This window comes from Spea bombifrons, chromosome 4 (genome assembly GCF_027358695.1).
Source record: "Spea bombifrons isolate aSpeBom1 chromosome 4, aSpeBom1.2.pri, whole genome shotgun sequence".
Taxonomy (NCBI): Eukaryota; Metazoa; Chordata; class Amphibia; order Anura; family Pelobatidae; genus Spea; species Spea bombifrons.
The window spans coordinates 74713040-74729531 of record NC_071090.1 but is presented as its reverse complement, the minus strand read 5'-3'; the positions used below and the strand labels follow the sequence as shown (position 1 = coordinate 74729531).

Genomic DNA, 16492 nt, shown 5'->3' with positions numbered 1-16492 from the left:
ATTGATGCCGAGCGCAGGGATGCCGTCATGTCCCGGAGCCCGGCATCAATTGCCGGCGCGTAGTGATGAGGGAGCAGGGAAGCCCGAGGTCTGGCACTTGAGACCTCGGCTTCCCTGCTCTCTAATCACTAGGCGCCGGCTATTGATGCCGAACGCAGGGATGACGTCATGTCCCGGCGCCCGGCATCAATAGCCGGCGCGTAGTGATTAGAGAGCAGGGAAGCCGAGGTCTGAAGTGCCAGACATCGGGCTCCCACAACTGGATGGAAGAAAGAAGACAGAAGATAAGGTAAGAGATGGGGAGAAAGGGACAAAGGGGGGAGAAATATATATATAATACACACACACACACTGGTGTGTATATATATATAATATATATATATACTGGTGTGTGTATATATATATATATATATATATATACATACATATATATATATATATACATACATATATACATACGTGTGTGTGTGCATATATATATATATATATATATATATATACATACATATACATATACATGTGTGTGTAAAGGCAGGGGTGTGTGGTGAGGGCAGTGTATAAATGTGTATGTATGGACAGGCATATGTGTAGATATATATATAGATATATATATTATATGTGTGTGTGTGTAAGGGCAGTGCATGTATGTATATGTCAGCAAATCACCGGTAAGGTACATCGCTTGCCGTGATTGGCTGGTTGTTGTACGCTGGGTAGAGGGGTAGTCTTATACGGCGAGTATAGTCCAAACTCTATATTTGGACTGTAAAAGTTGGGGGTCGTCTTATACGCCCAGTCGTCTTATACGCCGGAATATACGGTAACTCTAGTTTTTTTCTCAAGCTTCTTTAAATAGCTAGCAGGCATTTCAGGTTACCACCAGTGACTTTGCTTTGTGTTAAGAAACTTTTAACATGTTGTGGTTTAGCTGTTTACTTATCCATGCTGATCCCACCACCACTGGCACAATTTCCCAAGGCTAAGATGGGTCATGAATCTATATTATCTATTTCCTTAACCCTCCTCCACACACACATCCTAATCGAAAATCTCCTCCAACCCCCTCACCATTTTTACCTAAAAAGTTTGTTTTTAGACTTGGATGGGGTGGACTTTAGGATGGGGGATCGACTCCTGTAAAAAGGTTAAGGTCCCATTTTACAGCACAGTGATTAAGCATTTTAATAAACATAATTAGCACAACAAAAATACTAGGTTTGTGTGGTACAGATGTAAAATGCAAATTCTCCCGCTGAAGGTTTTACATTCTTACAGGTCACATCGATGCCTTGACATCCAAATTCTTCTTGTTGGAAGAAATCCATTCAGAGGCGCTGAAGGACAGACTCGGTAACATCAAGTAAGTCCATTACAAACCCAACATGAAAAGTCATTTTCCTGAATTGTATTTTCACTCAAGATATTGCATAGTCTGGTACAATAAGTGCATTGTATGCTATAACCCATTTTAGATACTGGTTTCAACTAATTGTTTGGCCTTCGATAAAGTGAGGTGTAGAAATAATTTTACAAATGAATTGGCTTTTTTGTGGTTTTGCATTAAAGTTGTAACAGTGATAAAATCTTATATATAGTGTAAGCTTGCGAGCAGGGCTCTCTCCATCTAATGTATCGCTTTGTCTGTCAATTGTAGTCTTGTCATACTCCTTGAATATATGTATTGTAAGAAGCGCTGCCTTAATTGTTGGCACTTCATTATTTATATATATATATCTTTAATTTATAAATTCTTTGGAGGGTTATGATATGGCATATTATTTTAAAGCTGATATCCAGCTCGTAAATATAAAATCAAACTATCAGCATAAAGTAACACGCCTTTGCTCAGTGTTGAAATCTGATTTCAACAGAAATATAAATCATTTTAGGAACTGGGGTCCTCCCCAAACACAAAAGTACAATGGAGGCAATCTGGAACATGTGATTTATATTCCCAGTCTGACATTTTTTCCCAGTCCCAGCGGCTAGCCGGTATACTTTGCTCGGTTACCATTTAGTCTCTGAAAAATTTTGGAAAGCAAAGTAGTTTGGCAACCAAGAAAATGCAGCCTTCTTATTGGCCATTTGGCTCAGGATTGAAGGAATGGGTCGCATATCCCAGTGGTGGAGGGTGAAGCATCAGAAGAGAGAGATTGGGCCAGTAAAGCATAGAGGGGAGAGCAAAAAATATTTAACAAATGAAAAAGGACTTGACTTACTGCAAATATTATGAATTAATCTACAGCGGGTAAACTCGGTCAGCTGATTTTAGTGTCATAAAACATTGAAATCTACATTAGTATACATTATTTTTGTGTAATATTTAAAGGACCCCCCTTAATGACAAATGCATTTTCAACAGAAAAATGAACACTTGTCTGTGCAAAATGGGCCCCCAGGTGAATTTAAAGGAAATTGTTTTGTTGACACGAATACTACAGGAATACGTTATGAGTGAATTGGATGTTAAAAACGCCTCTGCTCATTTTATTGTCCTTGGTAGCCCGAGGCTTGTTTGATTTTGGATGACCCTGTCTGTGCTAACATGGTGATTTGCAAATACAAACATAATTTCCATATGTACTCTCTCACACAGAATTAGAAGTAAATACAATTCTTTTAAAACTGACTTTTGGCTCAAAAACCCAGATGATGTGTGCTGTGAAAAAGTATTTGCCCCGTCCCAATTTTTTTTTCTATGTTTGCTTGTTTGACACATTTAAATGCTTCAGATCATCCAACTAATTTTACTATAAGACGACTTGAGTAAACACAAAATGCAGCTTTTCAATGATCATTTCATTAATTGAAGGTAAAGAGTTATTTAAACCCATATCACCTGTGTGGAAAAGCAATTGCCACTATTGATGGAAACAGCTGCAATCAAATGTTTGCTATAACTGACAGTGAGTCTCTTACACCGCTGTGGAGGAATTTTGGTCACTCCAAAACATTCATTGGAGCCATTCAGAGATGGACTTGCTTGTGTCCTTCTGTTCATTGTCCTGCTTGCATAACCCAACTGCGCCTGAGGTTTAGTTCATGAACTGATGGCCTTACGTTCTCCTTAGGAATTTTCTAGTAGAGAGCAGCATTTATGGTGCCATGAATTATGGCAAGTCATCCAGGTCCTGAAGCATTAAAGCAGTCCCAGGCCATCACACTATTATCAATGTGTTTGAATGTTGGTGTGATGTTCTTATTGTGGAGCTTTACGACAGATGTAACCATTTTTGGCTTTTCAGTCCACTAAATATTGTCGCAAAAGTGTTGCGTGTCATCAATTTTTTTTTTTTTTGGGCTAATTTTGGTCACCAGTGGTTTTTACCTTGCAACTCTCACATGGATGCCATTTTGCAAGTCTCTTCCTTACTGTGGAATCGTGAACACTGGCCTTAACCCAGGCAAGTAAGTCATACAGTTCTTTACATGTTAGCCTGGGTTCTTTTGTGACCTCCTGGATGATTTGCCGATGCATTCTTGGAGGAGTTTTAACCAGCTGCTCTTGGCAAGGTTCACCACTATTCCAAGTTTTTTCCATTTGGAAATAGTGGATCTCACAGTGGTTCACTTGAATCCCAGAGCCTTAGAAATGACTGCATAACCCTTTTAGAACCCTATGATAGATGTCAGTGAATTTGCTTCTCATCTGTTTTTGTATTTCTTTAGATCGCAGCATCATGTGCTGCTTTTTTGAGACCTTCTAGTCTACTATACTTTGATAAGACAGGTTCTATTGATGTTTAGATTCATCAGGGCTGGCAGTAATCATGCCTGGGTGTGTCTAGTTAAATAGTAACTAAAGGGCCAGGTAGGGTTGGATACCCTTTTTTCCTTATGTACATGAAATCCTAATTTAAAAACTGCATGTTGTGGTTACTCTGACTCTATGTCTGATATCTGGTACATTTAATTGTGACAGATACGCAAAAATAGGAGAAATCTTGAAGGGGCAAATGCATAACAAAATACTAGAGGTTACCCTGTACAATTCTGCTTTCAAAAAAAATTCTGGTTTTTGTTTCTTTGTGTGTAGCCCTACGAACAGTCTTGTGATTCTCCGCCATATCCTCAAACGTGTTACTGGGTGAGTATTACAACAATATTTGTTCTAAATATCGTTCTTTTAATACTAGATATTCAACCAGGCCTGCGCTCTGTGATGTAGGAGAATTAAAAATGACTCAAAGGGCAAGAAGTGTTTCACCGGTGGAAATCTGTATTAAATATCCCAAAAAAGATGGGGGCACACTGTGAACATTTAGCAATCGAGTCTTCAAAGCCACTGGGATTTGAAACATTCAAATTAGAGTTGTTTGGCCCCCCAAGAAACCTTTCTACAATGTTATCCATACCAGAACTGTGCCAACTAATAGTGTGTTTGTGTAGCCCAACTTGGATATATCATTACCGAGACTACAGAGCAGCATGTCCAACTATTGCTATTGGAGGAATATTCATTATTTAATCCCACGACGATACAAGATCAGTACAGTGCCCAAACCTTTCCTGTAAATTATAAATATATTAATGTTATAACCATCACTGAAACTTGGGTTTCGCTGCAACAATGCTGAGAGATTCATTATTGATTTTACCCAAATTATCCTTTTGCTAAATTATTTATAATGGAAAAATGTCAAACTGTGCACATTCCAGCAAATAACATATAATATAGAAACATTTGAATAAGAGGTCACATGTAATGTGGGAGATGACACAAAATATGTGGGTTGGCCTCAAAAACAGGGCATCTAAAACTCGCTCATTAGTTTTCCCATCCCTTAATAGATTATATGATAGACATCCATTTAATTACATGTGTTCATTCATGATTTTGCTACCTTACATGTGTTTTGTTTTTAAATCTTTGTTGCCAAGTCTGCAGGATGGAACTTACCTCTTGAGTCATGCGTCTGGAGACTCCTCAGTCCACATCTACAAGAGTATCTCAGAAATGAAAAGAGGAGGCTACAACTTACACAGGGCCCACAGTAGCCTCCCTAAGGCTCCTTCTTCCCTCTCTGTCCCTTGGGTGCCCTTGGACCCCAATATCCTGTTGCCTTGCCACACACATAATGGATGGCCACCTTGTACCTTTCCACCTCAGTTGCATATGAAAACTAACATTCAGGTGAGTCTGACATCGTGGTGTTCTGGTACCCTCATCCTTAAAGGACCAGTAAATGGTCTATTTGGTATATTTACATTACATTTATATAGCGCCAGCAGAATCGCACAATAACCAGTACAAAAGAAGAAGAGGGCCCTGCTCTTGCGAGCTTACAGTCTTGTCTGTGGTTGAGGGGGAAATGAAACGGTAAGAGAGGACTGCTTGTACAGGGATGAGATGAACGTGGCAGGGTGGTCTGTTTGTCGTTCAGGTGACTTGATTAGAATGCTGGCTGTGTGTTAGGAACAAATGGTGTACGCTTCTAGAAAAAGTGGGTTTTCAGAAAGTTTTTGAAATTTGCGTATGAGGGAAAAAGTCTGATGGAATAAGGTAGTTAATTCCAGAGAAAGGGGTACAGCACATGTGAAAACAAGGGGTTAAAGCAGGAAAGGAGGGGTTCAGGGTGGGTGGATTAAATGCAATATGAAATAATTGTACCAGGTGAAAACAAGGGGTTAAAGCAGGAGATGCAATATGTTATAATCATTTACAATGTAGTAGATGGTAGTGCTAGAAATGCATAGGGTTTTATAGTGTTTGGATAAAAATAACAATTTATTTTAAAAATATACATTACATAATATAATCCAGATGTAATAAAATTGATTTTCAATCGAGAATTTTGATATGAGTTTTCATATGTGATATTCATACCTGTAACAGAGGAAGATATGGTGGAGATTAATGATCTGAGAAAAACCCAGGCATGGATGTCTAGCTAACCCAGTGTAACTCTTATCTGTCTACTTATGGAGAGTCCACGTGGGATTAAGCCACTGCAGCTACATTTGCAAACAAAATCATGCTCTCTTACAAGCTAAGAAAATACTTTAACATAAAATGTCTCTTATATATAACATTTTAAACTAATAGTAATACCGTATTGGCCCGAATATAGGCCTATATTTGGGGTCTAGCGCCCGACGCCCGGGACATGCAGTTCCCGGGCGCCGGGCAGGCAGCGGGGTTAGGATACAGATCCCCCGCAGCGGTGCAGGGGACCTGCATCCTACTCTCTGATAGGCTCAGACAGCCTCCCCTGCCAGCACTTTCCACGGGGGGAGTGCCGGCACGGGAGGTTGTCTAAGTGCATCGTGTAGACGTTCACCGGCAGCGGTGATGCGCGTGAACGACCTCCGCTGCCGGCACGTCTGCTCGGTGTGCTTTAACAATCTCCCTTGCCGGGAATTCCCGCTGCCTAAGAAAATGTTTTCCTTAGAAAAGCACCTAACTTTTAGGGTGCAGCCTATATTTGGGTGCGGCCTATATCCGAGCCAATACGGTAGTTACATTTCCATGAGATTTAGGTAAAAGTATTTCTATTTGTTAGTTAAGGCCCCTCCTTCATGCTCCTCCAGTTGTCGTACAGGTTACATTGGCTTAAATAGTTAAGTGGACACGCCAGCCATCATATGCACTTTAATTCATGTGATAGCTGTGTGCTCCCTTTAACGTTTTATGGTGTCCCTGTTTTAAATATGTAGAGGGATTCTGTTGAATCCTCCATACACATTTGCACCATTGCCTATCCCCCAGCTACTTTCCATGCAAGGAATGTGTTTGGCTGAAGCCATCTCCTAACACGTGGTTTACTTACTGCCAGTCAGCTCCAGCAATAAATTAGATGTGTTCCTCCATGTGTGGGAAGTGTTCCCGTTAATGTCATTTGGAGCACTTTCTTGCCACTGATTACTTCTTCAAACGGCCATTCAGTGGTGCCAAATAGAGGACTGCATTGGTAGGCGGGTCCCGCGCCAAAAAACTTGCGGGTGCGGGCGGTCTTGCTGGTGTTGCAGGCGGGAGCGGGCGGTCAGGCAATGTACCTGCGGGTCCCGGGAATCCTGTGCAGTCCCGCAAGGCTGCCTTCTCGCTGCTCACTTACAGTGTCTCCTGTCTTGCTCCGCCCAGGAACCAAACGGAGTCGCGTGATGTGATGTCACTTCCCGTGACTCCGCCTTGTTCCTGGGTGGAGCAAACCAACTCGAGGGCAGCATCGTGGGACTGCGCGGGAAATCTGCAGTTCAGGTAAGGAGGTGGGCATAATTGGCCACAAATGTGGCGGGAGTGGAACCACCCACATTTGCGGGGCAAAAAAAAAGCCGTCCCGCGCAGGGCTCTAGTGCCAAGTGTTGGAACACAGAGGATGCATTCTGCTACCTTCTGAACCTTCTACTTAAGTTAAGTGGTATATAATAGCCTGTGTTTGGCAGACTGGCCTGCAGTGTGTAGAAATGGCCAGTGTGGAACACCAACGGGAATTCTTTGGTGGCCATTTATGTGCAATAGGTTCCCCATAGCCTGTGCTTTGCTAATAGCCCTGACATTGCAGCATACCAAGGCATTGCCAGTCACCTTCTAGGGTGATCCACTTCTTTCCAGTAAGTGTAAGGATGGCAACACGCTAAACAATGTGTTCTTAGTCACCAACGATCATGTACCCTTACCCTACTGGTCCGGCCGTTCCACCCACCACGCAGCGTTTTATCCTTCTTTGTTTCTTTTCTTTTTAAAACATGTATTAGCGTTAAAAACATATAATTATGCTAAACCTTTAATGACTTGGCCTGAAAGTTGCCTTGTTCCTTTACATACCATAACTATGGGCTCAGAGACTGCATAAAAAATCTAAACACCCACTCCCAAATCAGTGGGGAGGGGGGAGGTGCAAGAGGGAGCCTGAAAGTTTGAAGTCATTGTTGGATTCGGAGTTCTGGGCTGCCCTAGAGAATTGTATTAGTCAGCAGGCTGTGCCTGTGTTCCACCGTTCCCATAATGCACAAAAGACCTACTTTCAGTAATCATTTTCACATTCTATGTTTTTGGCAGCCGCACATTAGTTATGGAGGGGGCTTCTCTCGGTTTCCTTAAATCAGTCTAGTAGACACGCAGTCATTATCTTACTGCCTTGTGATTCTGCATACTAAACCTTTTCCGTGCCAAAATGGTTTCGCTGTCCTACAAGTTAACCCCTGTGTTCGGTAACATGGTAGATTTCCTGATCAGGTGGTAATAGAGACATATGATTCTAGTTGTCTTTTTGTCAGACAAGACCGTCTGAATGCCAGGAGACTGCACAGTAAAACGGGCGCTCCGTGCATTGCATGCGTTAAAAATCATGCAGAACTAGAGCGTTACATTCAGGCTGTAAAAATTCAAGCACGAAGCATTTAATTTAAGTGTTTGTGGCGTTCTGGTTATACTACAGAGTTTCTACTTCTTTCACGTGAAACGCTATACACTCCCCAGCTGGTTAACCATTAGGTTTTTGTTACTAGACTCTCCCTGTAATGTTCATTTCCTTTGATTTTAAAATCAGACGTGCTAGTCTTCTTATACCCGCTATAATCTGTGAATGCGTAAAGCGCTGGTTCCCATATGAAAAGGGAAGTGTAAATGTGACTGTATAACGTTTTATTGCTGGATTCAGAACAGTTAATAGTGGAAGGTAGTACTTTGCATCTGTGTTCAAAGTTTATTCACCATGTTGTACATGCAATAAAGTGAGAGCTTCATTTTGCAGCTAATCTTTGCTCCATAGTTAACAGCACAGCTAGATACATAGATAGCAATGGCAGAAAACGACTGTCTGGCCCATATAGTCTGTCGTTTTAAATCACTTTGTATGTATTCATTCCTTACAATAGTTTCTGCGCATCCCAAGCTGTCTAGAATTCCTTTGCTGTTCCATATGAAGTGTACTAGGGTTGCCTCCTACCCTTTCAGCACGATAAAACCTAGTAAATCTTTAAGTAACAGACTATTAGATGATGAGTTACTCGCCTGTTGTTCTCTGAATATTACAATAAATCCTCGGGGAATGACCCTGTTCTGTACAATCATGTACACTAAAATCGCTGTGGCAGCAGTGAGTATGCACAGTGCTGTACTCTTTGTGTCCCACAGCCAAGCAGCTACTTTGCCAAGTTTTTGGGCGCCGGCCTAGGGTTTCTAATGAAATCTCTTTTCTGCAGGATCCCTCATAATCTAGCGAATTGTGCAATCTTAACCCTCCTGGGCAAAAACTGTGCACAAACCAGGTGTGTCTCAGCTGCCAAAATGTAGTATTACATTATTAACCACCATATGAGGCTGAAAGATCTATATACAGCCCCAACGTGTAAAGAAACAGAAAACATTGAGATCGTAGTAGTATTAATGCGTATTTGACTCCATGTTGTATGGACTGTAATTCATTTTAGTGCCTGCAAGTTGAAGCATGTGTTCTTAAGATAAAGGAGATAGAGAACAGAGAATTCTGTCTCAATTTCATCCATCCTCTTTTCAGCCTGTATCCACTGGAGATACGGAAGAAATTTATCTGCATATTCTTGGATCAACTATACCGGACTTTTAAGTTTAAATATCTATTTGAACTCAACCTCTTTGTAAGTGCAATTTTACTTGTGTATCTGAGAGATAAGAAGTTACTGCACCATAAGGTTGTTTTCTTTGCTTTATACTTTTAGAACTTTTAAGAATAAAAGAACAGCTTTTACCACAGATGAGCCTCCTGTACTTACACTGTTTGTGAGTGCATTTTACACATTTATATATACCTGATTTTCATTTACAATATTACACTATTATACCTTTTTTCTCTTCTATATACACATGCGCCCCGATTTCTGTTTGGTTTCGTGTGTGAACGCCCAGAGGAGCGTTTTTGTTGGGTTGCAGCAGTGATATATTAGGGAAGTATTTTCTTTTTACCTCTTTTTCTTTTTCTTTTTTCACTTCGGAAATTCACACGTGTTTTTGGGTGTTCAAGTTTTTGTTTATTCAAGGGCATGTGGTACCAATCCCATCGCAGACAATAACCATATTCAGCTAGTATTTATGTGATGCAACAGGAGTGCCGCGGCTCACGTGCTGAAAGTGTACTTAAGTATGCTCTCTTCTTTCCATAGAGGTAGCCAGGAGGAAGATGACACAGAAGTCTGATTTTCTATCTCCAGTATCTGAAGTATACACACATTGGTTGTGCCTGACACTAGGGCTGAACTCATCCTTATTTCTACTACCCCTTGAAGGACATTTTATTCTGGCTACTTAACCAGCCATAAACAAGAATGTACTTAGCCTCAGTGAGATGGATACTGGCTACAACAGGCTCATAATATAAAATTAGAAAAAACAATATTTTCCATTTAGTAATACCAACTGTGCTTTCACAGCAGCAAAGTTTCCAAAGAGCAATACCTTTAGGAAAAATCCACACCGTTCAAACTGAGAAGTCTGCTTCCTTTTGATTATGTCTCCATGTAAAACTTTTATTTCTATGGCTGTGTCAGCAGTAGATGACTTGACACTTAATGGAACGCTTGTAAGAAAGCCGGAACTTCCTTCTTGGAGGCTTGTTGGCGCTAATCGTACGTTTTTTTTGTGTTTCTTTTTGGCAGAGATTTTTGAAGGTTTAAAAACATTTCTGCAATATTTACAGTATACTGCATTAATAAGGATACTAATTCTCCATTCAAATATTTTTGCAATCTTTTGACTATTATGCGCAGTTTTGTTGCATGGGAAATCGTAATTTCGTATGTAGCACAGCTTGTAGCAGAAGAAAACAGAATTTTGACAAATGTTAAAAAGGAGCTGTGTTTTCTGTGCCGCAGGATTACCTTATTTTACCTCCAATATGTAATTGACCCAGAAAGGAGCAAGGGTTGTGTCTGCCATGGGGTAAATTTTACAAAGTGTTGCAATTATTGTAGGCTCTATTGTGTTTTGCTATCTAACTTGTCTTGAGCAGGGTTGTTGTGTGCAGTTGCAGCTCAAGTTGCAGTTGCATTGACAGATTATAATGATGTAAACTGATGTGGAACTCCAGTACTGATTACCCTTATGCAAAAATAGGTTAAGGTAGCAGAAGAGAAAAAAAACATGTCTTACTGGGAAGTGCTAGAGGCCATGCTTGCTAAATGGATGGCAGCAGCCCCTGGGGATGGGAGGATGTGATACTTTACAGGAATAGACCTCTACATCAAATGCTCTCTGAACTGATATAACCAAAGTGAATGCTGCAAGGAATCTGATAAGCATGTCAATACAGAGTGACCTCAATCTGCCTCTGTGGTGGAGGTTGATGGGAATGCACACCAGTTTGGCTAGTTCCTTAAAGATAACTTGTCAGCTTACAAAAGTATTAATGTAACCACGTACCCTTCTGTCTGATTTTCAATTAAATATATAGTTGATATGACTGAGGGAACTGATTGCTTAAAGTAGATATACGTAATTATGGATTATAATTCTAATGCACTATTTATTGTCTTTGTTCATTGGAGCTCAGAATTCCACCCCAAACCGCTTCTCGCAATCATGGATCAATTACCTATGAATTTCTGTTGGGGGACTTTTCATAGATCTCCTCACATAAGCTCTTAACTACTGAAGCCTTTGCAGGCCAGACCATCCAGAACAGTGGTGCCGTCAGACAGGGAAGCCAGAATTTTTTATCTTGTCAATGTTCCATACAAGTGTAACTTTGCACACTCAGGTTCAAGATAGTTTTACTTGTGTCACGTACAAGGAGCCAACAGCACAACATTAGGAGTAAAAGGTATAATTTGATGCACCAATCAGATCTCCAAGTAAACTGGCTTTATCACTCTTCTTGCTACTGTAGGATCACTTTAAAAACTGATGTTAAAATATGGTGTTTAAGTAAGGAAAGTCGTATGTATATGACATATCCAACCCCATTTTTTTGTTTTAGTCCACATCAAAGTCTGTATGCGAACTACATTTTTCATCCTTTTGTTGTTGATTTTCCGAAAAGGCAAAATATTCTGTTTCCAAAACTGTTCTGATTTATGTTTTAACGTGTTTTTCGTGACACTATGGTGCAATTTTGCTTCCATACAAATACCCTGTTTTAGTTGTGTCCTAAGCGAGTATGTTTAGGCGGATTAGGTGTGTTACCTGTTCTATGTAACGCCGTTAATAACCCTGTAACCTGGCTTATCTGTAGTGCATGTCCAGGGATGCCACACACACCTTAACCTGCGAGCAGCTTCCATTGGGTGCGTCTGTTTAGAACACGAAAAATGCCATCTCGGCTGCATAGCTACACGGCTATAGAATTACTCGCTTTAATTGTATAGCTTGCAAATGTCTAACTACAAGTACCTGCTTCATTAAACCTTATCCAAAACCTTATCCAAAAAGTCTCTGCCAGTGAAAAATACATATTTAAGCGTTTTAATATGCATCGTTCTACAACATAAATCACTTTTGCAGATTCTGCACCACAACACCCTCTGGGTGGTCCTGTTTTCACTCCACTGCTTGGCAAGGATGAATATATATATAATATAATATGTGTGTATGTGTATATATATATATATATATATATATATCTATATATAGATATATATATATATCTATATATAGATATATATATATATATATATATATATATATATATATATATATATATATATATATATATATAATATAATATGTGCATTAAGGTACATATGATGACTGATCAAGAGAAGAAGCCAATTTAGGTGAAATAGCAGTGTGCTTGAGGTGTTACCGTTTGCTCAGGTGGGGTTTTCATGTTTCCACTTGCCCCTGGATCTACAGTATTGCAGGCATTTAAACCTGAATGAGAGACAAAGGATCTTCAAGTAGGTACTTTGAGTCTGAAGCCAAAGGTCAAATACCCTGCATTTAGACCCCCTATAATACTTTGTAGGTACTTTAATATGCATTCAGTAGCCTAGAATTAAAAATGTAATGCTAAAAGTGTGGTCCCGTTTTATTGCCGCAATCAGTGGCAGGAAAGTGCCGCTGTTGAAATCATTTGCTTTGGGAGTCTGATTATACCCCCGAACTGTTGCATGATGTGTATATAGCACATGTGGGCATTGTTCAGCTGAACACATCTCCTGCAAGCCCTGCTTCTATAGGGTGGGAAAAGAAGCAAATTTATGTATAAGGGAATTCAGAAATCATCTGTGTATTTGCAAGGGGGAGAATTTAAAGAGGATACTTAGCTGTCATGCATTAAAGTACATACGATGACAAGAACCCAGCCACTACTTTTCTAACAGTTCTTTGCTTATTTGTAGGAGAATAAAGGAACGCGATCCAAGGTGTTTAAAAAAGACCGATCCTCATCAAAGCCAGCTCCAAAGGCGGCCAAAGGCCAGGCACCAAAGAAGAAAAACAAAGGGCAGAGATTAAGCCGACTGAAAAGGTGGAATGAGACGAGAGAGCAGTGGAAGGCAAAAGCTAAATCGCAGACAAAAACATGAGTGGAGTCTGGTGGAGGGAAGAATCTTACCATGTATTTAAATCATTGCGTTAGCAATGGAGATCTGATAAGGATATAGCAGAGTTCCAGTTGTCTATTTTGTTCTGACTGGAGACGAATGGTGATTTAAAGATGAAGACCATGCTAGAAAAGGGTAGTCATTAACCAGACTTAAACTCTTTTGAGTGAAATTTCAAGTATGTGACACTGGGCACTGAAAAGGATATTTGAATATGCATTATTATGGAACACATACTGCATCATGGCGTAAACAACCTCCAGTTTTTAAGTTCCCCACCCCACATACAGTGATATTGTAAGCACACTTCACAATCTCTATGTATGGGCAGGTGTCCTTTATGTCTGTAAGCATTCTGGGTTATTAATTCTATTCAAGACTAAGCCTGCCTGTAGGAATAAAGGGGTTGGTGTACAAGCTTCGCCATGGTTTGATGAAAGGTTTCTAGTGACTGGCACACCAGTCATGGCAGTGCCTTTTCGTATTACAGGACTTATAACACACTGGCGTTGTATCACGGCTCAGTAGATACCACCATATTTAATAATCCAACCGTTATCTGGTGTTTTGTATCTTTGTTTAGTCTTGCTGCTGACTCTTGTTTTTGTTACATGGTAGGGTTAGAATTACATTACAGGAAGAAACATAACTTCTCCCTGACCTTAACCATTGTAGAAATTGTATTTGCAAGCCATAGACTCATAAATTCTAGAGCAATGCAGGAAAACATGAAATAATATTTTTTTTCTGGGGAAAAAAAGCAATAAAATATTTTTATATTCAAAGTGAAATGTTTCGTTTTTCTTCAGTTTTTTTGAGAAATTAGTAATACGAAATGTGATTTTAAATGTTTGTTAACTTCCATGGAAGTGATTCCTCACTAGTAGTGTAAAGGGGGTTGACCGATACAATATGTATGGTCTTGATTTAATAAAAGCGTACATGAGCCGTAAAGATTACAAAGTGACTGGACCGCTCTTTTCTTAGAATCATAATGGAGCCTTGAGTTTCTTCTCAGCCATTACCATATGAATTTTCTAAACTGCAATTCCTTTACAAGAACAGGTGGATCTGTCAAGGGACCAAACAGCTGCTTAATGCACCTGACTTTGTCAAACGATTTTTCTGCGTGGTTGCTGCAGCTTGCCTATGGAATTTGAGCTTCTTTTTAAGGATGATCACCAGAGGCTAGATTTATTACCTGGGATAAGGCAGTTGGGTTTAGTTTATTTTTTTTCCTTCGTGTAGTTAACAGTAAAATTGGTATTCGACTGACAGATTCACCTTCAGGTCATGATATTGCCCCTAGCAGGGTAATAGGACATGTAATTATTTGACAAGGCTATTCCACCTACTCTGAATTTGCACTTTTTTTTTAACCAAATGCATAATTCCTAGTATGTGTGAATGTCCAAACCTATGCCATAAGTAATCACTTAATTGTGATCTGGCTTGAATGCAGTCACTTTATAGATTGTTCAAATAGTAGCATCTTACGTTTCTATGTTTTATGCGATACAATCTTCAGAAAGAGAATAATACGGTATCTGCTAATGTTTGTTTACTTAACATGCTAGATATCACAATTAATGTTTTGTTTCAGGAACCACACCTTTTAAACCACATTGTGCCAACTGGTAATGCCGAGGGTCTATATAATTTGGAACCATGGATTGGAGTTCATTGCTAATCTTTGGTCGTACGTGGTCCAGCCCCATTGTGAAGGGCACCTGCTTTGAAATATTCCAGATGATCTGCGAGGTTATGGGGGATCTTTCAGATTTCACACGTGAAGTGGCATTGTTTGACTTTTTGCCACCATGAACCCCTGCAGGAGCTGGGAAATTAACAATCCACCTCCTTATCACAGTGAAATTAACCATAGCCAGAAAGTGGAAATCTATTAAACCTTCTGAAGTAAATGATGCTATTCACACACCTGGAGTCGCAGAGAATACTAGAACACATTGTATTATGGGTGCGCGCTGTAAGATGGGCCTGCCTGGTGGTGTTGATGCAGCTTGTGTCCTTGTCCACATGCAGCGTGTTTTCGGTAGATATGAAGCATGCGTTTGTTACATGGGTCTCCTGAACTCCCCAAAATATCACCACTGTTACTTATACAAGTCTAACGCTATGTTTCTGCTGTCTCTGAGGTCAAGCCCCGGGCCAAGTTTTGTTTAGTTTCAATGTTCTTAGTAACTTAAGGAAACAAAAATACTGACAAACAGTCTTTAAAAGCATGCTGCTTACTTTATTGTCTATATATGTTTTTAATTTATTTCTCATACGTTGAGAAGCTTGAATCCTGTGTGTTATTCATAATATGCCAGGCCATGCCTGCTTTTTTATTCTTCTTACTGTATTTCTGAGCTTTATGGGTAATGTTGCAGGATCCGTTCTCATTCTCAAATGTAATGATCTCTTTATCTCATGATTTACATTGTAAAACAAGTGTTTGCGATGTCACAAGCCTATTAAAATAGTTATCTTTCCAAGTAAAAATCATTGTGCTGACTTCACAGAACCTTTTAGTCCTCTGCCGTCTGAGCAAGTTGCACAACTACTTCTTTTACCTAAACACCAAAGTTTGATCAATCTTTTCATGTTAACCATTAATGTTTCCAGTGTACTTAACCTATGAAATTTTATACTTCTGTTCATTTAACGTTATTCTGTTTAGTATATAATGTACTTAGGATGCAATAGTGCGCAGGCACACCCACCCGCCCTTAGACCTGTTGTCTAAGAGAGCTGTTATTAGACTTGCACATTTGTAAGAATTATAATAACAAAATTAGCAAATTTCATTAATCGGACAAATGTCCGAAAACAAGGAGGGCTCCGCAATAAAGCAAACGAGATCGCTTAATGCAGATCCTCTTCTTCTGTTGCCTCTACTTTTTCTTCTGTTTTCTTTTTTGTGCGCTTGTCCGCAGTATCAACTCCCTTGACCAGGCCTTCCGGAGCATTTTTGCAAAAGGCTGGAGCCTCTGCGCACACGATCTCCCCCAGTTGGAGGAACGGTTGTGGT

General features: G+C 39.9%; 1 protein-coding gene across 1 annotated transcript in view; it reads left to right on the top strand.

The window, feature by feature from the left end:
- Window positions 1-14387, top strand: part of ICE2 (interactor of little elongation complex ELL subunit 2) — a 34578-nt gene extending 20191 nt beyond the window's left edge. Inside the window, exons 12-15 of the mRNA XM_053464619.1 lie at window positions 1276-1360; window positions 4037-4087; window positions 4882-5134; window positions 13255-14387. Coding sequence (XP_053320594.1) covers window positions 1276-1360; window positions 4037-4087; window positions 4882-5134; window positions 13255-13440 — 575 coding nt within the window. The 3' untranslated portion in view covers window positions 13441-14387. The remainder of the gene's footprint in view (window positions 1-1275; window positions 1361-4036; window positions 4088-4881; window positions 5135-13254) is intronic.
- Window positions 14388-16492: the final 2105 nt, after the last annotated feature.